Raw genomic sequence first — 26,302 nt, forward strand, 5'->3', positions numbered from 1 at the left:
ATGGCTAGGGAAATTGCAAATGCACTAGTGATAATTTACCAAAATTCACTAGACTCTGGGGTGGTCCCGGCGGATTGGAAATTAGCAAACGTGACACCACTGTTTAAAAAAGGAGGTAGGCAGAAAGCGGGTAATTATAGGCCAGTGAGCTTAACTTCGGTAGTAGGGAAGATGCTGGAATCTATCATCAAGGAAGAAATAGTGAGGCATCTGGATGGAATTGTTCCATTGGGCAGACGCAGCATGGGTCCATAAAGGGCAGGTCGTGCCTAACTAATTTAGTGGAATTTTTTGAGGACATTAACAGTGCGGTAGATAACGGGGAGCCAATGGATGTGGTATATCTGGATTTCCAGAAAGCCTTTGACAAGGTGCCACACAAAAGGTTGTTGCATAAGATAAAGATGCATGGCATTAAGGGTAACGTAGTAGCATGGATAGAGGATTGGTTAATTAATAGAAAGCAAAGAGTGGGGATTAATGAGTGTTTCTCTGGTTGGCAATCAGTAGCTAGTGGTGTCCCTCAGGGATCAGTGTTGGGCCCACAACTGTTCACAATTTACATAGATGATTTGGAGTTGGGGACCAAGGGCAATGTGTCCAAGTTTGCAGACGACACTAAGATACGTGGTAAAGCAAAAAGTGCAGAAGATACTGGAAGTCTGCAGAGGGATTTGGATAGGCTAAGTGAATGGGCTAGGGTTTGGCAGATGGAATACAATGTTGACAAATGTGAGGTTATCCATTTTGGTAGGAATAACAGCAAAAGGGATTATTATTTAAATGATAAAATATTAAAACATGCTGCTGTGCAGAGAGACTTGGGTGTGCTAGTGCATGAGTCGCAAAAAGTTGGTTTACAGGTGCAACAGGTGATTAAGAAGGCAAATGGAATTTTGTCCTTCATTGCTAGAGGGATGGAGTTTAAGACTAGGGAGGTTCTGCTGCAATTGTATAAGGTGTTAGTGAGGCCACACCTGGAGTATTGTGTTCAGTTTTGGTCTCCTTACTTGAGAAAGGACGTACTGGCACTGGAGGGTGTGCAGAGGGGATTCACTAGGTTAATCCCAGAGCTAAAGGGGTTGGATTACGAGGAGAGGTTGAGTAGACTGGGACTGTACTCGTTGGAATTTAGAAGGATGAGGGAGTATCTTATAGAAACATATAAGATTATGAAGGGAATAGATAGGATAGATGCGGGCAGGTTGTTTCCACTGGCGGGTGAAAGCAGAACTAGGGGGCATAGCCTCAAAATAAGGGGAAGTAGATTTAGGACTGAGTTTAGGAGAAACTTCATCACCCAAAGGGTTGTGAATCTATGGAATTCCTTGCCCAGTGAAGCAGTAGAGGCTCCTTCATTCAATGTTTTTAAGATAAAGATAGATAGTTTTTTCAAGAATGAAGGGATTAAGGGTTATGGTATTGTGGAGCTGAGTCCACAAAAGATCAGCCATGATCTCATTGAATGGTGGAGCAGGCTCGAGGGGCCAGATGGCCTACTCCTGCTCCTAGTTCTTATGTTCTTATGTCTCGCCTCAGTCACGATTGACCAGTCTCGACCGCACAACCTCGCGACCGCTTCGACAAAGGTGAAGGTCGACGGGCACGGGATATCCTGCCTCCTGGACTCTAGGAGCACTGAAACGGTAAGGCGCTGCTCCCTCGCGGTACACCTCGCTAACCAAAGAATCTCCCTGGCCTCCGGATTCCACTCCGTGGCGATCCGGGGGTACTGCACCACCACCCTCACCGTCCAGGGCATAGAGTTCAGCGGCTTTCAGCTCCACGTCCTCCCCAACCTCTATGCTGCCTTGGTACTTGACCTGGACTTCCAGTGCACCCTCCAGAGCCTAACCCTGAAATTTGGCAGGCCCCTACCACCCCTTACTGTTTGCGGCCTCGCGACCCTTAAGGTCGACCTGCCTTCCCTGTTTGCAAACTTCACCCCGGATTGCAAACCCGTCGCCACCAGGAGCAGAGGGTACAGTGCCCAGGACAGGACCTTCATCAGGTCTGAGGTCCAGCGGCTGCTGCGGGAAGGTATCATCGAGGCCAGCAACAGCCCCTGGAGAGCCCAAGTGGTAGTGGTGAAAACCGGGGAGAAAAACAGGATGGTCGTCGACTACAGTCAGACCATCAATCGGTACACGCAGCTCGATGCGTACCCACTCCCACGCAAATCTGATATGGTCAATCAGATTGCACAGTACCGAGTCTTCTCGACAGTGGACCTGAAATCTGCCTACCACCAGCTCCCCATCCGTAAGGCAGACCGCCCATACACTGCATTTGAAGCAGACGGCCGCCTTTACCATTTCCTTAGGGTTCCCTTCAGCGTCACCAACGGGGTCTCGGTCCTCCAATGGGAGATGGACCGAATGGTTGACCGGTACGGGCTGCGAGCTACTTTCCTGTACCTGGACAACGTCACCATCTGCGGCCATGACCAGCAGGACCACGGCGCTAACCTTTCCAAATTTCTCCACACCGCCACACTACTCAACCTAACTTACAACAAGGAGAAGTGTGTGTTCAGCACGAACCGATTAGCCATCCTCGGCTATGTGGTTCAGAACGGAGTTCTAGGGCCCGACGCCGATAGCATTCGCCCCCTCATGGAACGCCCCCTCCCCCAAGGCCCTCAATTGATACCTGGGGTTCTTTTCGTATTCCACCCAGTAGGTCCCAAACTATGCGGACAAGGCCCGCCCACTCATGCAATCCACCGTTTTCTTACTGACGGCCGAGGCTCACCTGGCCTTCAACCGCATCAAGGCCGACATCGCTAAGGCCGTGATGCATGCGGTCGACGAGACGCTCCCCTTCCAAGTCGAGAACGATGCACCAGACGTCGCTCTGGCCGCCACCCTCAACCAGGCAGGCAGGCCCGTGGCATTCTTTTCCTGCACCCTCCATGCCTCCAATATTCGGCACTCCTCCGTCGAAAAGGAAGCCCAAGCGATCATTGAAACTGTGCGACATTGGAGGCATTACCTGGCCAGCAGGAGATTCACTCTCCTCACTGACTAACGGTTGGTTGCCTTCATGTTTAACAACACACAGCGGGGTAAGATCAAAAATGATAAAATCTTGAGGTGGAGGATCGAGCTCTCCACCTACAATTACAAGATTTTGTATCGCCCCGGTACGCTCAACGAGCTCCCGATGCCCTGTCCCGAGGTATATGTGCCAACGCACAAGTGGACCGACTCCGGACCCTGCACGACGATCTCTGTCACCCGGGCGTCACCCGCTTTTACCACTTCATTAAGGCCCGCAATCTGCCCTACTCCATCGAGGAAGCCAGGGCTATCACCAGAGACTGCCAGGTCTGCGTGGAGTATAAACCGCACTTCTACCAGCCAGACCGTGCGCGCCTGGTGAAGGCCTCAGCGTGGACTTCAAAGGGCCCCTCCCCTCCACCGACCGCAACACGTACTTTCTTAATGTGGTTGACGAGTATTCTCGATTTCCCTTCGCCGTCCCATGCCCCGATATGACGTCTGCCACCGTTATCAAAGCCCTCAACACCATCTTTGCTCTGTTCAGTTTTCCCGCCTAGGTCCACAGCGACCGGGGATCCTCATTTATGAGCGAGGAGCTGCGCCAGTACCTGCTCAACAGGGGCATTGCCTCGAGCAGGACGACCAGCTACAACCCCAGGGGAAACGGGCAGGTGGAGTGAGAGAATGGGACGGTCTGGAGGGCCGTCCAGCTGGCCCTACGGTCCAGAAATCTCTCGGCCTCCCGCTGGCAGGAGGTCCTCCCCGACGCACTTCACTCCTTTCAGTCGCTCCTGTGCGCCGCGACCAACGAAAACCCCCAACATCTCTTTGCCTTCCCCAGGAAGTCCACCTCCGGGGTTTCGCTCCCAACGTGGCTGGCAGCTCCAGGACCCGTTCTCCTCCGCAAGCACGTGCGGCTCCACAAGGCGGACCCGTTGGTTGAGAGAGTACAGCTACTCCATGCGAACCCGCAGTACGCCTACGTAGCGTACCCCGACGGCCGCCAAGACACAGTCTCCCTCAGGGATCTGGCACCAGCTGGGTCCCCCCCCCCCCCCCCGATCTGGCGCCACCCTCCCCTCACCTGGCGCACCCCACCGCAGCCCCCACTCCAGGACAATCCGTCCTCCCCTTGCTCCCACCCGGGGAGGAAGAGGATTTCGACACGCTCCCAGAGTCACTGAGGATCAAGCCGACGCCTGAGTCGCCACCAGCACTGCGGCGCTCTCAACAATAGATCAAGGCGCCGGATCGTCTAAATTTGTAACCTTCTCTGTAATTTTAAAACCAATCTGTATGTATATAGTTTTCCACCACCACCGCTGGACTCATTTTTAACAGGGGGTGAATGTGGTAGTCACCACTGTTGTATTATATTGTATATATGGGTATTACGGTAAGACCCCTGTACTACAGGTATGGGGGTAGATCCCTGCCTGCTAGCTCCCCCCAGTAGGCGGAGTATAAATGTGTGTGCTCTCCGAACAGCAGCCATTTCGTAAGCTGCTGTAGGAGGCCACACATCTCTGTGTAATAAAGCCTCGATTACATTCTACTCTCGTCTCGTCGTAATTGATAGTGCATCACCCTTTGCCATCCCATACCCCAACATGACCTCGGCCACTGTCATCGAGGCCCTACACAGCAACTTCACCTTGTTCGGTTTCCCCTTCTACATCCACAGCGATTGGGGCTCCTCTTTTATGAGCAATGAGCTGCGTCAGTTCCTGCTTAGTAAGAGCATCGCCTCAAGCAGGACCACCAGCTATAACCCCCGGGGAAACGGGCAGGTGGAGAGGGAGAATTCGATGGTCTGGAAGGCCATCCTTCTTGCCCTATGGTCTAGAAGTGACCTAGTCTCCCGCTGGCAGGAGGTCCTTACTGATGCGTTCCACTCCATCCGGTCGCTTCCCTGCACCGCCACTAACGAAACCCCTTACGAACATTTGTTTGTCTTCCCCAGGAAGTCCATCTCCAGGGTCTCGCTTCCATCCTGGCTGACAACACCAGGGCCTGTCCTCCTCAGGAAGCATGTGAGGAGCCATAAGTCCGACCACCTGGTCGAGAGGGTTCAGCTCCTCCATGCAAATCCTCAGTATGCATACGTGGCACACCACAACGGAAGGCAGGACACAGTCTCCCTCCGGGATTTGGCACCTGCAGGTTCCCCAGCAACCTCACCAACGCACCCACCCCTACACCGCCTATCACCATCACTCGAATGTTGCAGGACTTGGCACCGGCAGCCCTGCCTGGGGCCATTACCACCGCCCCCGCCCCTACAACGTCTCCCTGTCAACACATCGCAATGAAGCTGCAGACGACATGCTCCCAGAGTCGAAGGTCCCGACACCCGTGCCCACACCGCAGCCGGGGCTGAGGCGATCACGGCGGAAGATCAAGGCTCCCGTCAGACTCAACCTGTGAGTCCACTTCACCCCCGCTGGACTTTTTTTTAAACTGGGGGTGAATGTGGTGAACCTTTACCATTATTCGTCCTACTGTTATACACCACTGTATATATGTTCACTGTTGTTCTTATTCACTGTTACTTACTGTTGTTGTGTTAATGCTTCTGTTGGCTCTGCCCCTCGCGGGAGGTATATAACTGGCAGACCTGTGGCCAGCTCTCGGGAGCAGCAGCAGGCTAGCATACTTCTTAGCATATTAAAATCACTGTTCTCTTTGTGTGAATTGATGGTCCATCAGCAGTCAGGCGAAAGCTCCTTGACCATGCTACTTGGACCTGCTAATGACAGCTTTGGCCAGGTCTCTGAATGCACTTGCTCTATGCAGTACTGATTTTATGGGGGTTTGGGGAAAATAGCAACATTGTAGAAAAAGAATGCAATGAAAAATAAAATAACCCTGAAACTGGGAAAGTTTGGATTTGTTTTAATTATTAGTATGTCTTAATTATATTAGTATGCCTATTTCTTGAAGACTAAATTCTCTTAATGCTGTTTGATCTTATTGAGGTCATAAATATAAATTTGTATATAAAGTCGGATCTTACCAAGGTTTTTTCAAACTTGAATGACATTAGGGAAGTTCTGTTAAATATCTCAATACTTGGAATCAATCCCATACTGGTATAGATAGGAGAAAGTATGCTCAAATCGCCTCTATCAAGATGATTTATAACGTACAAATTACAGCTGACTTCCTGAAAGATAGAAGATTGTTTTTAAAAATTATCGTTCAAACCATTCAAGTATTGTGAACAACAGAATTAGTAAGAATTTTTGATAATGAGAAATAGACAAGGGGGCAGACTAGGTTCTAAAGTCCTCATTCTTTGGGCGCTCACTTTCAACAAGTGTGCCAGATGCAATATTTGTTAAAGGAGTTTGCTGCATGCATACGCAAAACATTCAGTGCAAAAAAATCATGATACACTAATAATGCCAAGGTAGAGCTCCACATTCCAACCTATGCCCTCTCTTACCACCCCATAGCTTAACATATCATGAAGGAGCACCCCACCAACATCCTTATTTGGTGTTACTTAACAGGATCCTGAAATATTTCAGAATAGGTACAATGTTATTTCCTTTAGCTAGCTGCAGTTAGAAATGCTTTGGATGCTTTTCCTAAATTGAAAAAATATCAATAGATTACAAGTTGTCCAGCTAACGATAAAGAACCTTTTGGTAATTTTAAGGTTTGTACACGGACCAGTTGCTTGGGCGACCAAGTATCACTTTGTTTTGGCATCAAACATAACTGAGACACTGCGCAGAAACCATGTACAACTGGACAAGCTGCCAGAAAAGGGAGGCGGAGAAAGTAAATAAGGGCAGAGGATGTTTATGGGGCAGTTCTCATACCTGAACTTCAGTGACAACTGATGCTTGAGGCGCCTATGCTTCATTAAAGATGTTGGTAGAGCTCCAACCTGAGATCAAAGCAAGCACTCTGAACTTTGATTCATCGGGCTCCTTCCAGGCTGCTGCTGAGATGTATACATCTCAGTCTGCATTGCATTCCTGCATATGAGAGGTCACTGAGGTTCTTCAATGACAACTTCACTGCATTCCCTTTTGCCAGAGACAAGCAGCTGGAGTGATCATCCCCATAATGCAGTATGCCTTAGAAATAATTACTTTGCATGTATCTCATGTCAAATCGGGCCAATTACCTGAACTAAAAGGGATTGCACTGGAGTGTAACCACAGACATTGTATCAAGCAGCTCAATGGTGATCCGCTGATAACGCAGCTCATGACTCTGGTCTAGAACACATATACACATGCACAGCAGCCATCCACCGGCAGTTACGCTGCCACAATTAACCTTATATAGCTGACCATCTGCATCCTCGGTGTTTCTGCTGCTTGGACAGCTCTGTACATGATCAGGAAATCCGTGAACAATATCAGTAACTTCAACCTCAATTCCCCATTCACCCAACAGTCCCACAATCCTCACCTTTTCTCTGACTATATCGTTATCCTTGTTCTCACAATGCAAATATAAAAATAAACCATATTCAAATACATATTCAAATCCAAATTTATAACCTAAAATATGCCATTGTGAATACAAGGGGCATTCCAATTAGCTCAATTGGCTAGATAGCTAGCATGTAGTTCAGAATAACACAAATACCAAAGGGTTCAATCCTTGAAATAGCTGCGGTAGACTTGGAGATCTGCTTCTCTTTCCTAGTATCATCAACATTTAAATAATTGAGGATACTACCTGGAGAAGAACTGAATGGTATCACCCTTGCGCTCTCACTTTTAATGCCTTGCTCATGCATCTTTGCCTCTCCTAGTGCTCCTATAAGGTGTTTTCTGACAGGTAAAGCATTGTTCCCGACTTTCGGGAGAGGAGGCTTCAGGTGACATTGGTCAGTGAAAGTCTAAGGGGCCTGGCTACAGGCTGTTCCATCTAAGCATCAGCTGCAGCAATTTGACTTGTCTAACTGACATACAACAGCAAAGGCAGTCACAAAGTGACAGTGGTGGAAGCACAAACGCCAATCTCCCACAAGAGCATTGCAAGTTCCTAGTCCATAGAGCCACTCCTACTCTCTAGAGCTGGTCCACGATTGAGGGCTGTTATGCCCGCAAAGATCATTTGAACGCCGACACAGTGGCATAGTGATTAGCAGTGCTGCCTCACGGCGCCCAAGGACTCTGGTTCGATCCCGGCTCCAGTTCACTGTCCGTGTAGAGTTTGCACATTCTCCCCGTGTCTGCGTTGGTCTCACCCACAAAACCCAAAAGATGTGCAGGGTAAGTGGATTGGCCACACTAAATTGCCACTTAATTAGATTTTTTTTTCTTAAAAGACCCTTTGAACACTGGTATCCAGAATCATGCTGGCCACAGTCAAGAGATTCCAAGTCAGAAAGTTGAGATTCCATGTCAGCAAATTGAGCAACTCTCATTTAACAACTAAGTGAAAGGGCATATTCCAAAAACACCCCATCTTCAATGATGTGGGATCCTAGCACATCAGTGCATAAAGAAAGGCTGATTAATTTTCCACCACCTTCAACTAGAATGACAAGTGGGTTATCCATATTTGATTCATTCCATGCGATATCAAGAAACAAGTGAATGCAATAGATACAGCAAAGACTATAGGCCCTGACAACATCAGAACTAGCCGTACCCTCAGCTAAACTGCTCTATTACAGCTACAAGATTGGCATCTACCGACAATGTGGAAAATTACTCAGTTATGCACTATGAATGAAAAGCAGGACAAACCAATCGAACCAATTACTGTCCCATAAATCTACCCTCAATCATTAGGAAAGTGGCGGAATTTGTTCTATCTGTTGTCAGTGCTAGCAAGTGGCATTTATTCACCGAATATCTGTACACCAAAGCTCAATTAGGGTGCTGCAGGGGCACATAGCTTCAGATTTCATTACAAGTTTGGTCCAAACATGTCAAAAGATAATGAAATCATAAGAGGTAAGAGCAGCGATAGACCACAGTTATGGTGAGTGACTTCCCTGGACATCAAAGCAATATTTAGAATAGAATAGAATAGAATCATAGAATACCTACAGTACAGAAGGAGGCCACTCAGCCCATTGAATCTGCACCGACCTTTCGAATGACCACCCGATCTAGGCAAAATCCTCTGCCCAATTCATGCAACTCCGCCCTAAGGGGCAATTTGACTGAGTGTGGCATCAATGAGCCCTAATAAAATTAAAGTTAATGGGAATCAGGAGGAAAACTCTCCATTGGTTGTAATCATATTAGAACAAAGGTTACTGGAGGCTAATCATCTCAGTCTCAGGACATTGCTTCAGGAGAACCTTGATGTAGTGTCCAAGGTCCAACCATCTTCAGCTACTTCATCAATGCTCTTCCCTCCAACATAATGTCAGAAGTGGGGATTTTCACTGATGATCGCACATTCGTGTACTCTCAGATACTGCAAGAGCTGGGCAACATTCAGCCTTTGACTGCTAAATGGTAAGTAATATTGACATCACACAAGTGTGGGCAATGACAATATCCAACAAGAATCTAAGAATTTCTCCTTGATATTCAATGGCCCACTGAATTCCTCACAATCGCTCTTCTGGGCGTTAGCACTGAAAACACACAATTCGACTAGCCTTATAATGATTGTGGCTTTATGCGCAGATCAAACAATTCTGTGACGAGTAACTCCCTCCTGATGGCACGGTGGCACAATGGTTAGCACTGCTTCCTCACAGCGCCAGGGATTCGGGTTCAATTCTGGCCTTGAGTGACTGTCTTTGTGGAGTTTGCACATTCTCCCCGTGTCTGCATGGGTTTCCTTTGGGTACTCCGGTTTCCACTTAGAGTCCAAAGATGTGCAGGTTAGGTGTATTGGCCATGCTAAATTTCCCCTTAGTGCAGGTTAGGTTATGGGGGTAGGGTGAATGGGGAGTGGACCTGGGCCGAGTGCTCTTTCAGAGGGTCGGTGCAGGCTCGATGGGCCGAATGGCTTTCGTCTGCACTGTAGAGATGCTATGATTCTGTGACTGTCCAATGTCTATCCACCATCTACAAGGCACAAATCAGGAATATGATGCATTATTCACTTGACTTGCATGGTTACGTGCAGCTCCAAAAACACTCAAGAAGCTCAACACCATCCAAGCAAAGCAGCCCACTTAATTGGCAGGGTAAATACCACCTTTATTATCTCTACCACCAGTGCACAATGGCAGCAGTGTGTACCATATACAAAGTGTACCCAGGCTACTTCCACAGCACCCTCTAAACCCACAACTTCTACCACTTAGAAGAATAAGGGTTAGGGTTTCTTCCAAGTCACACACCATCTTGACTTGCAACCGTATCAGCTTCACTGTATTAAAATCCTACAAATCTCTCCATAATTGTAATGTGTGCAGCTACACCAATTGGACTTCAGCAGTTCAAGAACGCAACCCACCACCACCTCAGGGGCAATAAATGTTGACCTTGCTAATGATGCTCACATCCCAGGAACAAATAAGAAAAGACATTGGGGAGTATTGCTTGTATTGCAGTGGAACCTACAGCAACGACCATGAAATGCTACTACAGCTCCACAGTTATAATGATCAAGTTGGTCATCCATTCGATGTTGAAAAGTAAAGGCTCCAAATTCTATCGATGCTGGACTCCTTCATGTTGCTTGGCATGAAACATGAGTTTTTAGCAGGCTCCTGAGTGCAGAAAGCCTTTTATTGTGCATATCATCAGCTTTCCTCTGTAGCCTGGCAGATCAAAGTCCTCATGTGAGTCCTCTGCAGCTCACAATCCAGCAATCTGGCACCTAAACCATGCTTTCCTCATCCCTGACTTCAGCTCACATGTGCCTAGTGTCTCACCACCTGCAGATCCCACCTGTATCCTCTAAATCAGATGCAGTGCCAATATATGAGTTTGTGGCTGTGACTGTGAAACCAAATGATGGTATTCACTTCCTTCCTCCTCCTTCTTCACTGCCTGGCCAGTTTTCAGTTCTTGAGTATCTGAAATGATAAAAGGAAAATGGATTGGGATGAAGAAGTGTCTGCTTACACCAAATGCAGCTTGCAAGTCAGAAGAGTGTGGGGGATGAGGTAGAAGTTAGATGAGAGGAAGAGGATTAAATTTGCATATACCCTTATCTTAAATCATTCCCACCATTAGTCACAGCCTAAGAAATTGCCTTTTCCATAATGGCCAAAATTGTCTCAACATGGTGATTCAAATATTCAGGCATGCCTCTCCCTCTCCAGTTAATTTCTTCCACGGAGTATCCCTTCTCCTGGAAGCAAAAGTGAATTGTGTCAGTGAGTGTTCAGAAAGGGCAGCAAGGTGGTGCAGTGGTAGCACTGCAGTCTCACGGCGCCGAGGTCCAAGGTTCGATCCCGGCTCTGGGTCACTGTCCATGTGGAGTTTGCACATTCTCCCCGTGTTTGCGTGGGTTTCGCCCCCACAACCCAAAGATGTGCAAGGTAGGTGGATTGAACACGCTAAATTGCCCCCTTAATTGGAAAAAATGAATTGGGTACTCTAAATTTTTTTTTTTTAAGTGTGTTCAGAAATCTGTTTAATGTAACTATCACAGTTGAATGGCTAGCTGCCAACATGTATAAACTTTGAGATGTAGGTGCAAAACTTGCAACACTGAAATGTACAAGAGTGAGGTGAAGCATATGAATGTTAGGTTTGAGTCCTACTTGATAGAGATTGTTGCTAGGTAGATAGGTGATGGGCATATAAGAATTGAATAGTACTTGGGGATAGAGGTGCAGCTGGTAGCATACAACATCTGAAAATGTACTCACTAACAACTTATGTGAGATTGTTAAACCACTTTCTGCTCCACATCCAGGTCCTTCAGGCTACATTCCCAACAGTGATCTGCAGAGTTATCTCTTGCCACTACTCTCTGAGCATGTGTCAAGAGGCAGCTCTGGCCCACCTGAGGATGCAGGACATTTCTTCTTTTTTTTTACCTCTTCTATCAGGAATTCCAATGGTGGACGGCATCAAAAAAACTTGCTGGATGCTCTCTGCCATGGTTACCCATTGTTGATGACAGGATCACAACATAGTTCAAAGTGACTTTGCTTACTATACTATAAGCTATTTCTTTCATAAAAGTAATGTTTTCCTATATCAATTTAACTTCTTTCACCGTTATATTTTTGTTCATTATATTTAAGAAAATTTACAATCAACTTTCATTATTAAATATGAAATTCTGAACTTAAAACTATTTTCTCAAAAAACATTGTTCATGGTATTGTTCACGTGGTAAAATGTGCCTCGATCTTCTGGATCAGGTGTTCATTGCTCAGTGTTGAGTTCAAAACATATATTGACATTTCTGAAGGGTCATATTCAAATTGAAACATTGGGTGGGATTTTTCGGCAGCGCCCGCCCTGAGACCATATATTCCTGCCCAAGCTCAATGAACCTTTATATGGTCCCCGTCCCATCCGTGACGATTCTTGCGGCAGTGTTGTCAAAAATCCCACCCATTAACTCTGTTTCTCTCTCCACAGATGCTGCCAGATCTGCCAAGTAATTTGCAGGACTTTAGCCGGGCAGCACGGTAGCATTGTGGATAGCACAATTGCTTCAAAGCTCCAGGGTCCCAGGTTCGATTCCGGCTTGGGTCACTGTCTGTGCGGAGTCTGCACATCCTCCCTGTGCGTGCGTGGGTTTCCTCCAGGTGCTCCAGTTTCCTCCCACAGTCCAAAGATGTGCAGGTTAGGTAGATTCGCCATGATAAATTGCCCTTAGAGTCCAAAATTGCCCTTAGTGTTGGGTGGGGTTACTGGGTTATGGGAATAGAGTGGAGGTGTTGACCTTGGGTAGGGTGCTCTTTCCAGGAGCCGGTGCAGACTCAATGGGCCGAATGGCCTCCTTCTGCACTGTAAATTCTATGATCAAAAATTCTATGATCTATGATCTTTATTTCAGGTTTTCCAGCAGCCGATGTATTTGATCGTTATATTACTATACTGGCGGTTTTTGTGACTATTGCTTCTGGCGTTGAAGGGGTTGTGCTTCATTTTACTGGTGTTGTCTCATTTGTTAGTGATGTTGATGATGTTACACCACTTGTTGAAGATGCTATTGATGTTAGCCCATTTGTTTTTTAAATTTATTTTATTACAAACACATTCAAATACAGACAACAAATAACATGTCACACAGCGTTTGTCAATTTTCTCCTAAATCTCCCCCCCAGCCAGCGATGCCCACATCCCATGAATGAATTTTTAAAAAACACAACCATCTTCCTTTGTGCAAGGTATGACTCCAACCAGTGGAGGGTTTACCCCTGATTCCTACTGACTCCAGTTTTGCTGGAATTCCTTGACACAATACTCAAATGCTGCCTTGATGTCAAGGGCAGTCACTCTCACCTCGCCTCTGGAGTTAAGCTCTTTTGCCCATGTTTGAAACAAGGCTCTAATGAGGTCAGGAGCTGAGTGACCCTGGCGGAATCCAAATTGAGCATCGGTGAGCAGGTTATTACTGAGTATGTGCCGCTTGATAGTGCAGTTGATGACCTCTCCCATCACTCTATTTATGATCATAATAAGACCATAAGACATAGGAGCAGAAGTAGGCCATTCGACCCATCAAGTCTGCTCTGCCATTCAGTGAGATCATGACTGATCTGATGTGATAATCCTCAACTTCACTTTCCCGACTTATCCCTTGATACCCTCACTCATTAAAAATCTGTCTATCTCAGCCTCCATCTGAACAGACTTAATGACTCAGCTTCTACAGTTCTCTGAGGTAAAGAATTCCACAGATTCCCTCTGAGAGAAGAAATTCCTCTTCTGTTTGCCTTCTCCATTACCTGCTGAACTTGCATGCTTGCTTTTTGTGATTTACGCACGAGGAGCCCCAAATCCCTCTGTGCTCCTACTTTCTGCAATGTTTCCTCATTTAAATAATATTCAGCTCCCTTATTCTTCTGACCAAAGTGCATATCTGTACATTTTCCTACAATATATTCCATCTGCCAAGTTTTTGCCCATTCATCTAAGCTGTCTATATCCCTCTGTGTCATTCTCACCACTTGCATTCACATCTATTTTTCTGTCATCTGCAAACCTAGCCATAGTACAGTAAGAAATCTTACAACACCAGATTAAAGTCCAACAGGTTTGTTTCAAATCACTAGCTTTCGAAGCACTGCTCCTTCCTCAGGTGAATGAAGAGGAATGAAGAGGATTCACCTGGGGAAAGAGCAGTGCTCCGAAAGCTAGTGACTCAAAAGAAACCTGTTGGAATTTAACCTGGTGTTGTAAGGCTTCTTACTGTGCTCACCCCCATCCGGCATCTCCACATCCTAGCCATAGTACATTCACTTGCTTTGTCGAAATCATATTGTAGATAATTGTGGCACCAGCAGTGATCCCTGTGGCACTCCACTAGTTACAGGTTGTCATCCTGAAAATGCGCTTCGCCCTTCTCTCTGACTTCTATCAGTTAGTCAATCCTCTATCCATGCTAATATACTACTCCCAACACCATGAGTTCTTATTACGTATCGGTACCTTAGCAAATGCTTTTTGGAAATCCTCATCTATTGGCTCCCCTTGATCTATCCTGCTCATTACCATCTCAAAAGAATTCTAATGCAATTGTCAGGCATGATTTCGCCTAGCAGGGAGGGTGCAGACGATCAAGATTAACGTGCTGTTCAGTTTCCTCTCCCTGTTCAGATCTCTCCCGACCTACATCCCCAAGGCTTTCTTTAACACAGTTGATAAATTGTTTATCATGGCGTTTGTTTTGTGATATTGGGGGGGGGGGGGGGGGGGAGAGAAGAACCAAGGAGCCCCAAAAGGGTCCTACAAAGAAAAAGAAGCACAGGAGGCCTAGCCCCCCCCCCCAAAAAAAAACCTACATACTATAGTAGCCACACTCCGGACCTGGAACCAACTGAGACAGCACTTTGGTCTGACCGAAATGTCCACCATGGCCTCCATCTGCAGCAACCACAGGTCCGTGCCATGTTTTAGAGGTGGAGACAGGACGGTGAGACACTGACAGTTCGGGACTTCTACACAGACGACAGACTAGCGATGTTAGAGGAACTGACGGAAAGGTTGCAACTGTCCAACAAGGAGGCAACATCATACCCACGGATGGCGAGACACTCAATGATAGAGGAGCGATTGGACATGGGCGACTTAGTGGGGGGAACTGCGGGGACCTGTACGGATGACTGTTAGAGGAGGCATGCTCCCCGCTGGACGAGACACGGGAAAAATGGGAGGAAGAACTAGGGACAGAAATAGGGTGGGGACTCTGGAGTGAAGCACTGAACAGGGCCAACTTCATATGTGCAAAGCTAAGCCTAATACAACTGAAAGTAGTGCACAGAGCACACCTAACTAGAAACCGAATAGACAGGTTCTCCTCAAAGTTGGAGGACAAATCTGAATGGGTGACGGGGAGGCCTGGCCAACCACACCCACATGTTCTGGGCATGCCCCAGACTTGTTGGGTTCTGGACAGCCTTCTTTGAAGCAATGTGGTGGTCACAATTTTAATTAATTGACGCAATGTCAGTTAGAAGGGTGCAGTGCTTAGACTGTGAGATGTGGCAGGTCCGGGAGGTTTCCAGCGTCCCGGATGGCTTCATCTGCAGAAAGTGCACGCAACTGGAGCTCCTCACAGACCGCATGATTCGGTTGGAGCAGCAATTGGATACACTTACGAGCATGCAGGTGGCGGAAAGCGTCATAGATCGCAGTTCTATAAATGTGGTCACACCCAAGGTGCAGGCAGAGAAATGGGTGACCACCAGAAAGGGCAGGCAGTCAGTGCAGGAATCCCCTGTGGTTGTCCCCCTCTCGAACAGGTATACCCCTTTGGATACTGTCGGGGGGGATAGCCTTTCAGGGGAAAACAGCAGCAGCCAGAGCAGTGGCACCATGGCTGGCTCTGATGTTCAGAAGGGAGGGTCAAAGCGCAGAAGAGCAATAGTAATAGGGGACTCTATAGTCAGGGGCACAGATAGGCGCTTCTGTGGACGTGAAAGAGACTCCAGGATGGTATGTTGCCTCCCTGGTGCCAGGGTCCAGGATGTCTCCGAACGGGTAGAGGGCATCCTGAAGGGGGAGGGCAAACAGGCAGAGGTCGTTGTACATATTGGTACTAACGACATAGGCAGGAAGGGGCATGAGGTCCTGCAGCAGGAGTTCAGGGAGCTAGGCAGAAAGTTAAAAGACAGGACCTCTCGGGTTGTAATCTCGGGATTACTCCATGTGCCACGTGCCAGTGAGGCTAGAAATAGGAAGATAGAGCAGCTAAACACGTGGCTAAACAGCTGGTGTAGGAGGGAGGGTTTCCGTTATCTGGACCACTGGGAGCTCTTCCGGGGCAGGTGGGACCTATATATGAAGGACGGGTTGCATCTAAACTGGAGAGGCATAAATATCCTGGCCGCGAGGTTTGCGAGTGTCACACGGGAGCGTTTAAACTAGTATGGCAGGGGGGTGGGCACGGGAACAATAGGTCAGAAGGTGAGAGCATTGAGGGAGAACTAGGGAATAGGGACAGTGGGGCTCTGAGGCAGAGCAGACAGGGAGAAGTTGCTGAACACAGCGGGTCTGGTGGCCTGAAGTGCATATGTTTTAATGCAAGAAGTATTACGGGTAAGGCAGATGAACTTAGAGCTTGGATTAGTACTTGGAACTATGATGTTGTTGCCATTACAGAGACCTGGTTGAGGGAAGGGCAGGATTGGCAGCTAAACAATCCAGGATTTAGATGTTTCAGGCGGGATAGAGGGGGATGTAAAAGGGGAGGCGGAGTTGCGCTACTGGTTTGGCAGAATATCACAGCTGTACTGCGGGAGGACACCTCAGAGGGCAGTGAGGCTATATGGATAGAGATCAGGAATAAGAAGGGTGCAGTCACAATGTTGGGGGTTGACTACAGGCCTCCCAACAGCCAGCGGGAGATAGAGGAGCAGATAGGTAGACAGATTTTGGAAAAGAGTAAAAACAACAGGGTGATGGGAGACTTCAACTTCCCCAATATTGACTGGGACTCACTTAGTGCCAGGGGCTTAGATGGGGCGGAGTTTGTAAGGAGCATCCAGGAGGGCTTCTTAAAACAATATGTAGACAGTCCAACTAGGGAAGGGGCGGTACTGGACCTGGTATTGGGGAATGAGCCCGGCCAGGTGGTAGATGTTTCAGTAGGGGAGCATTTCGGTAACAGTGACCACAATTCAGTAAGTTTTAAAGTGCTGGTGGACAAGGATAAGAGTGGTCCGAGGATGAATGTGCTAAATTGGGGAAAGGCTAATTATAACAATATTAGGCGGGAACTGAAGAACATAGATTGGGGGCGGATGTTTGAGGGCAAATCAACATCTGACATGTGGGAGGATTTCAAGCGTCAGTTGAAAGGAATTCAGGACCGGCATGTTCCTGTGAGGAAGAAGGATAAATACGGCAATTTTCGGGAACCTTGTATAACGAGAGATATTGCAGGCCTCGTCAAAAAGAAAAAGGAGGGATTTGTCAGGGCAAAAAGGCTGGGAACAGACAAAGCCTGCGTGGAATATAAGGAAAGTAGGAAGGAACTTAAGCAAGGAGTCAGGAGGGCTAGAAGGGGTCACGAAAAGTCATTGGCAAATAGGGTTAAGGAAAATCCCAAGGCTTTTTACACGTACATAAAAAGCAAGAGGGGAGCCAGTGAAAGGGTTGGCCCACTGAAGGATGGGCAAAGGAATCTATGTGTGGAGCCAGAGGAAATGGGCGAGGTACTAAATGAATACTTTGCATCAGTATTCACCAAAGAGAAGAAATTGGTAGATGTTGAGTCTGGAGAAGGGTGTGTAGATAGCCTGGGTCACATTGATATCCAAAAAGACGAGGTGTTGGGTGTCTTGAAAAATATTAAGGTAGATAAGTCCCCAGGGCCTGATGGGATCTACCCCAGAATACTGAAGGAGGCTGGACAGGAAATTGCTGAGGCCTTGACAGAAATCTTTGGATCCTCACTGTCTTCAGGTGATGTCCCGGAGGACTGGAGAATAGCCAATGTTGTTCCTCTGTTTAAGAAGGGTAGCAAGGATAATCCAGGGAACTACAGGCCGGTGAGCCTTACTTCAGTGGTAGGGAAATTACTGGAGAGAATTCTTCGAGACAGGATCTACTCCCATTTGGAAGCAAATGGACGTATCAGTGAGAGGCAGCATGGTTTTGTGAAGGGGAGGTCGTGTCTCGCTAACTTGATAGAGTTTTTCGAGGAGGTCACTAAGATGATTGATGCAGGTAGGGCAGTGGATGTTGTCTATATGGACTTCAGTAAGGCCTTTGACAAGGTCCCTCATGGTAGACTAGTACAAAAGATGAAGTCACCCGCGATCAGGGGTAAGCTAGCAAGGTGGATACAGAACTGGCTAGGTCATAGAAGGCAGAGAGTAGCAATGGAAGGATGCTTTTCTAATTGGAGGGCTGTGACCAGTGGTGTTCCACAGGGATCAGTGCTGGGACCTTTGCTGTTTGTAGTATATATAAATGATTTGGAGGAAAATGTAACTGGTCTGATTAGTAAGTTTGCAGACGACACAAAGGTTGGTGGAATTGCGGATAGCGATGAGGACTGTCAGAGGATACAGCAGGATTTAGATTGTTTGGAGACCTGGGCGGAGAGATGGCAGATGGAGTTTAATCCGGACAAATGTGAGGTAATGCATTTTTGAAGGTCTAATGCAGGTAGGGAATATACAGTGAATGGTAGAACCCTCAAGAGTATTGAAAGTCAAAGAGATCTAGGAGTACAGGTCCACAGGTCACTAAAAGGGGCAACACAGGTGGCGAAGGTGGTCAAGAAGGCATACGGCATGCTTGCCTTCATTGGCCGGGGCATTGAGTATAAGAATTGGCAAGTCATGTTGCAGCTGTATAGAACCTTAGTTAGGCCACACTTGGAGTATAGTGTTCAATTCTGGTCGCCACACTACCAGAAGGATGTGGAGGCTTTAGAGAGGGTGCAGAAGAGATTTACCAGAATGTTGCCTGGTATGGAGGGCATTAGCTATGAGGAGCGGTTGAATAAACTCGGTTTGTTCTCACTGGAACGAAGGAGGTTGAGGGGCGACCTGATAGAGGTCTACAAAATTATGAGGGGCATAGACAGAGTGGATAGTCAGAGGCTTTTCCCAGGGGTAGAGGGGTCAATTACTAGGGGGCATAGGTTTAAGGTGAGAGGGGCAAGGTTTAGAGTAGATGTACGAGGCAAGTTTTTTACGCAGAGGGTAGTGGGTGCCTGGAACTCGCTACCGGAGGAGGTGGTGGAAGCAGGGACGATGGTGACATTTAAGGGGCATCTTGACAAATACATGAATAGGATGGGAATAGAGGGATACGGACCCAGGGAGTGTAGAAGATTGTAGTTTAGTCGGGCAGCATGGTCGGCACGGGCTTGGAGGGCCGAAGGGCCTGTTCCTGTGCTGTACATTTCTTTGTTCTTTTGTTTGTCTAAGGTTGTGGGTGTGAGGGTGGAGCCAAGCCTGAAAGTGGCAATCTTCGGGGTATCAGACAAGCAGAACTATTCATGGAAAGGGGTCCAACGTCCTTGCCTTTGCCTCCCTAATCGGCTGCCGAAGAATCCTGCTCGGCTGGCGATCAACGGCACCACCCAAAGCTGCAGATTGGCTGGCCGACCTGTCAGAATTTTACCACCTGGAGAACCCTCCGTCCATCTTTCCTGGGACAAACCTATGGTTGTTCCTGATCGGGGACCACACCGAGGCACCCGTCATCCCCCTGTGTCGCCTCCACTGCCCCCAGATCCTTAAGGTTGCCACCACCACTGGGTTTGTGGTATACCTTTTCGGGGAGAGCGGCAGCGGCGCCATCACAAGCGTCTTTCGGCTCGTTCCCTTACAGGACGCCATCTCCAGCCTCTTCCACGCCACCCCCTCTCCCTCCCTCATCCACTTACAAACCATCACCACATTGGCGGCCCAGTAGTAGTCGTCCAGGTTCGGCAACGCCAGTCCCCCTCTGTCCCTGCGACGCTGCAGGAACCCCCTCCTTACCCTCGGGGTCTTCCCTGCCCACACTAAACTCATAACGCTCCTGTCTATTTGCTTGAAAAAGGCCTTCGTGATCAGAATGGGGAGACATTGAAACACGAAAAGAAACCTTGGGAGAACCATCATTTTTACCGCCTGCACTCTGCCCGCCAATGAGAGCGGCAGCATATCCCACCTCTTGAAATCCTCCTCCATCTGCTCCACCAGCCGCGTCAGATTAAGTTTGTGTAGAGTTCCCCAGCTCCTAGCTACCTGAATCCCCAAATATCGGAAGCTCCTTTCCACTCTCCTTAACGGCAGCGCGTCTATTCCTCTTCCCTGGTCCCCAGGGTGTATTACAAAAAGCTCACTCTTCCCCATATTTAGCCTGTATCCCGAAAAATCTCCAAACTCCCTCAATATCTGCATAACCTCTGTCACCCCTCTACAGGATCCGCCACATATAGCAGTAGGTCATCTGCGTAGAGTGACACTCGATGTTCCTCTCCCCCTCTAACCACCCCCCTCCATTTCTTAGAGTCTCTCAACGCTATGGCCAGTGGTTCAATTGCCAACGCGAACAGTAATGGGGACAGGGGACACCCTGCCTTGTTCCCCTATGTAACCGAAAATACTCTGATCTTTGCCGGTTTGTGAGTACACTTGCCACTGGGGCCCCTCTAGGAGTCTGACCCAACTGACAAACCCCTCCCCGAACCCAAACCTCCTCAACACCTCCCATAAATACTCCCACTCTACCCTATCGAATGCCTTCTCCGCATCCATCGCCACCACTATCTCTGCCTCCCCCTCCACTGGGGCATCATTATCACCCCCAACACCCGTCGAACGTTGACATTCAGTTGTCTCCCCTTTACAAACCCTGTCTGGTCTTCATGCACCACCCCCGGGACACAATCCTCAATCCTCGTCGCCAGCACTTTTGCCAGCAGCTTGGCGTCTACATTTAGGAGTGAGATAGGCCTATATGACCCGCATTGCAGCGGATCTTTATCCCGCTTCAGGATTAGTGATATTGTCGCCTCCGACATTGTCGGGGGTAGAGTCCCCCCTTCTCTGGCCTTGTTAAAGGTTCTCGCCATCAGTGGGGCCAACAAGTCCACATATTTCCTGTAAAATTCCACCGGGAACCCGTCTGGTCCCGGGGCCTACCCTGCCTGCATATTCCCCAGCCCTTTAGTCACCTCATCCACCTCAATTGGCGCCCCCAGACCTGCCACCTCCTGCTCCTCCACCCTCGGGAACCTTAGTTGGTCCAGAAACTGTTGCATTCCCTCTTTTCCCTCCGGGGCTTGGGACTTATATAGCCTCTCATAAAAGGTCTTAAACACCTCATTTACCTTCCCTGCTCTCCGCTCCGTAGTTCCCGTTTCATCCCTAACTCCCCCAATCTCCCTCGCCGCTATCTTCTTGCGAAGTTGGTGGGCCAGCAGCCGGCTCGCCTTTTCCCCATACTCATATCTCATCCCCTGTCCTTCCTCCACTGTGCCTCTGCCTTTCCTGTGGTCAGCAGGTCAAACTCCGTCTGAAGTCTTCGCCTCTCTCTATATAGTCCTTCGGCCGGGGCCTCCGCATATCTTTTATCCACCCTCAAAATCTCCCCCACTCATCTCTCCCTTTCTTTTCCCTCTTGTTTCTCCTTGTGAGCTCTAATGGAGATCAACTCTCCCCTAACCACCGCCTTCAGCGCTTCCCATACTACACCCACCTGGACCTCACCATCGTCATTGGCCTCCAGGTACCTCTCAATACATCCCCGCACCCTTCCACAGACCCCCTCATCCGCCAATAGTCCCACATCCAGTCGCCAGAGTGGGCGCTGCTCCCTCTCCTCTCCTAATTCCAGATCCACCCAGTGCGGGGCATGGTCTGAAATGGCTATGGCCGAGTACTCCGTTCCTGCCACCTTCGAGATCAGTGCCCTACTCAAAACAAAGAAATCGATCCGGGAGTATACCTTGTGGACATGGGAGAAAAAGGAGAACTCTTTGGCCAACGGCCTAGCAAATCTCCACAGATCCACTCTCCCCATTTGCTCCATGAACCCCCTAAGCACCTTGGCCGCTGTCGGCCTTCTTCCGGTCCTGGATCTAGACCGGTCTAGCCCTGGATCCAGCACAGTATTGAAATCCCCCCTCATTACCAGGCTTCCCACCTCCAGGTCCGGGATACGTCCCAGCATCCGCTTCATAAATCCCGCGTCATCCCAGTTCGGGGCATGTACATTTACCAGCACGACCTCCTTTCCCTGCAATCTACCACTCACCATCACGTATCTACCCCGTTATCCACCACTATATTCCTAGCCTCGAACGACAGCCGTTTCCCTACCAATATTGCCACCCCCCTATTTTTCGCGTCCAACCCTGAGTGGAACACCTGTCCCACCCAACCCTTCCTTAACCTAACCTGATCCGCCACCTTCAGATGCGTCTCCTGAAGCATGACTACATCCGCCTTCAGTCTTTTTAAGTGCGTGAACACTCGGGCCCTCTTAATCAGCCCATTCTTCCTCTCACATTCCACGTGATCAGCCGGATTGGGGGGCCACCCACCCCCCCACCCCCCTCCCGCCGACCCCTATTCTAGGCCAGCCCCCCGTCCGGGTCCCGCGCACCCACCCATCCCCCAGGCGGCGCCTTCCCGTCCCGACTACCTCTTGCCAGCTCCCCCTTGCTCTCAGCAGCAGCAACCCAGTTAGTCCGTCCCCCCCCCCCCGTCCGCTAGATCCCCATCTAGCATGATTACTCCCCCCATGATGCTTCCGAAAGTCAGCTAACTCTAACTGACCCCGGCTTCCCCCGTTCTCTCCTTGACCCCCCTGTGCGTGGAACTCTCTTCCTTCCTGCGCCTATCTTCCCGCCATCATCTCCATAGCGCGGGAAAAACCCCGCACTTTCCTATGGCACAGCTCCCCCATTCCCCATCCCCCCTCTCAGTCCCTTTTTCCACCGGCGCCCACATTTCTCCGTGTCCCCCCATCAAGAGGAGAAAAGTTCCCCGCCTATCGTTTCAATACTATAAACCTCCCATTCCCCAATTTACACTTCTGTACAACAACCTCGTTGTCTCCCCCCCAACATCAGTCTCTCAGTTCTAGTCCAGTTTCTCTTCTTGGACGAAGGTCCATGCCTCATCCGCTGTTTCGAAGTAGTAGTGCTTGCCCTGGTGCGTGACCCACAATCGCGCCGGCTGCAGCATCCCAAATTTTATTTTCTTCCCGTGAAGCACCGCCTTGGCCCGATTAAAGCGCGCCCTCCTTCTCGCCACCTCCGCACTCCAGTCCTGATACACTCGTATCACCGCATTCTCCCACCTGCTACTCCGTACCTTTTTGGCCCAGCTCAAGACAGACTCTGTCCGTGAAGCGGTGAAATCTCACCACTATCGCCCTTGGTAGTTCTCCAGCCTTTGGTCTTCTCACAAGGACCCGGTGAGCCCCTTCCACCTCCAGGGGGCCCGAGGGGGCCTCAGCTCCCATTAGCGTATGGAGCATCGTGCTCACATAAGCCCCAACGTCAGCTCCCTCCATTCCTTCGGGGAGACCTAGAATCCGGAGGTTCTTCCTCCTCGAGCTGTTCTCCAGGGCTTCGAGACTTTTGATACACCTCTTATATAGCGCCTCATGCGTCTCCGTTTTACCACAAGGCCCTATATCTCATCCTCGTTTTCGGCTGCCTTTGCATTCACCCCACGGAGCTCTATCGCCTGGGCCTTTTGTGTTTCTGTCAGCCCATCGATTGCCAATAACATCGGCGCCAGCACCTCCTTCTTTAATTCCTCCACACACCAGCGGAGGAATTCCTGCTGGTCCGGGCCCCATGTCGTCTGGGCTCCATCCGTCGCCTTCTTGCTTCTTCTTTCTCTTCTCTGCTGCTGCTCCATAGGATCCTTCGCTGGCCACTGCCACTGGTCTTTTCCACACACACCCGGGGGGACATCTTCCTTCATCACCCTACACTGGGTTTGGTCTGAAAAAATTTCCGTTGTGGCTCCCGAAAAGAGCCCAAAAGTCCGTTAGAACGGGAGCTGCCGAAACGTGCGGCTTAGCAGTGCATCGCCGCAACCGGAAGTCGCCCTTCTTCCTTTTTCTGATTGTACATGTCAAATTGTCACATGTTAAAAACTAAAACCCAATAAAAACATTTAAAAAAAAACAATGATTGCTGTCACCTAGGGGCTCCTTTGCCACGAGTTACTGATTAATCCTGTTTCAATTCTCATTACAAGGTTTACAAAAGCCTGCTCCTTCATTGGCTCTAGAATGTACTGCTCTAAGAAATTGTTCTGATCACACTTGAACTCATTTTCTAGGCTACCCTTGTCCATCTGATTCAGCTAATCTACATGTGGTTTAAATAGATTATTGTAGTACCTCTCTTAAATGCCCCATTTGTCTCCTCCTGTATACTGTCTTACAGTGTAACTACTGTTAGAGGGCCTAAAAACAACTCTTACAGATGACTCCTTACCTTTTCTATTTATCTCAACGCAAACTGAGGACCGTGATTTCCGGCACTCCACCTCCAGTCTGGGACCTCTCACTACAATGATGCACGAGTTTGTCCTGCATAAAGACAGAGTGTGTGAACAAGATGCATATCAGGGCAGATGACAAGGAAGCCTGACATGTGTGGGTGGTGAGCGAAGCCATGAAAGGGATGAGGACATAAGCTCAAGAGGCGATGAGGCCAGATGAAGATGTGAAGTTATGACTGAGAGAGTGATTGTTGATATCCTTTGAGCTGGCAGTGAGCAAAATCAATGTGTATGTGAGGGTTTGTGAGTGTGTGAATTGAGTTATATGAATGAGATCATTCATCCTCTTCATGCACTGGGTGACTGACCTCTTCTGTACTGCATTGACACTGGCCACCACTATCACCATCTCCCAAGTCAGAATGTTCACCTTGCTGGATTTCCGACAACCAGAGCGGGTAGAGGACTTGATGGAAGTCACGACTGCAGCCAGCAGGTGCTCCAGTGAGGCCTCACTGAATTTAGGTGCTGCCATCCTCTTGGGTTTTAGGGCTATGTCTTCAATGAAGTACTCCTGGGCTGCCGATATTGAGAAGGCTGTGCATGGCTGCATTCTAAATATGGTACCTGAAGTGAGGAATCAGTGAGCTCATGGTGAGGTGAGCGAATCAAAGGCTACCTGCCAACAATCTGGTCTGTTTCCCTTATGTGCCAAATTAATGCTGGAGGGAGTAGGCGATACAGCGCGAAAACCCACCATTGCGGCCAGTGGGTAGAACTCCGTTTTTCAAGACCGTGCCTGAACTTAGTGCAATGTGGGGGAGAAATTCCCGTCCTCTGTCTTTTTACCATATTTGCACTCTCTCTCAGGCCTTATCTGTTGGTGCAGTCTTAAGTTGGTACCTTCCTACCACTCTCTGACAATCATCACCTAAATCACTGCTCTATTACCTTATTGTTTATCTTTGATTTATCACGTATCCTCCCACATGATCCATTCCCTCCATCAGTTAGTTTAAATCCCTCTCTACCACCCTAATTATCCAACTCGACAGAACACTGGTCCCAGCACGATTCGTGAAGACTGTCCCAAAGGTGCAGCTTCCATTTTACCCAGTAACTGAGACAGCTAAAACACAAGACTAGTCAACATAGTCAGTTCTTAGGGCTACGCTTTGCATGAAGGTGCTTACACTTGGAAAAATCATAAGGCAGAGTGCAACGCCTTCTATGTCTTCAATGCACAATTCAAACAGTCTACATCACGTGGCACTCTACGTCACTATGGCCATTGATTTGACATTGCAGTCATTCTGCTGATGTCATATTTGCACCAGGAAATACAAATTTAATCACAATATCCGTGAAACATTCAACTTGAGCTGTTCAAACCCTTATTCATCGCATTCTTATGATGCAGGAGAACTACAATGTGCCTTGTAGGACTTTGTTATCTATGTGAAAAAAGGGGAATTTAAATTTCAGGATCCACAAAATCACATTCGTATATCATTCATTTTTAAACACAGAATTTGAAAAATTGGCCTTATATATTTAAATCAGCCCTCCTCATTGGAGCAACAAAGTCATATTTAGAACATCACAAATCCTGGTTACATTCTCCAGTTGCAATGAAAGGCAACAAATAGATTACTACACTGAGCTGGACTACGCTGAGAAAATACCATACAGTATCATATTTATTTCATAGTTCAGGTACTGTTGAATCAGCTGTGGTCACCTGGGTATGGGAGTCAGGAATCAGTCCAAACACATAATATACAAAAATTAATATCTT

At 48.4% G+C, this 26,302-nt stretch overlaps 1 protein-coding gene across 1 annotated transcript in view; it reads right to left on the reverse strand.

The window, feature by feature from the left end:
• Positions 1-7,770, reverse strand: part of LOC140407664 (cation channel sperm-associated auxiliary subunit beta-like) — a 57,308-nt gene extending 49,538 nt beyond the window's left edge. Inside the window, exons 1-3 of the mRNA XM_072494996.1 lie at positions 7,617-7,770; positions 7,437-7,528; positions 6,022-6,171 (exon numbers count right to left, since the gene is read on the reverse strand). Coding sequence (XP_072351097.1) covers positions 6,022-6,171; positions 7,437-7,528; positions 7,617-7,770 — 396 coding nt within the window. The remainder of the gene's footprint in view (positions 1-6,021; positions 6,172-7,436; positions 7,529-7,616) is intronic.
• Between the last annotated feature and the right edge of the window lie 18,532 nt (positions 7,771-26,302).

This window comes from Scyliorhinus torazame, chromosome 2 (assembly GCF_047496885.1).
Source record: "Scyliorhinus torazame isolate Kashiwa2021f chromosome 2, sScyTor2.1, whole genome shotgun sequence".
NCBI lineage: Eukaryota > Metazoa > Chordata > Chondrichthyes > Carcharhiniformes > Scyliorhinidae > Scyliorhinus > Scyliorhinus torazame.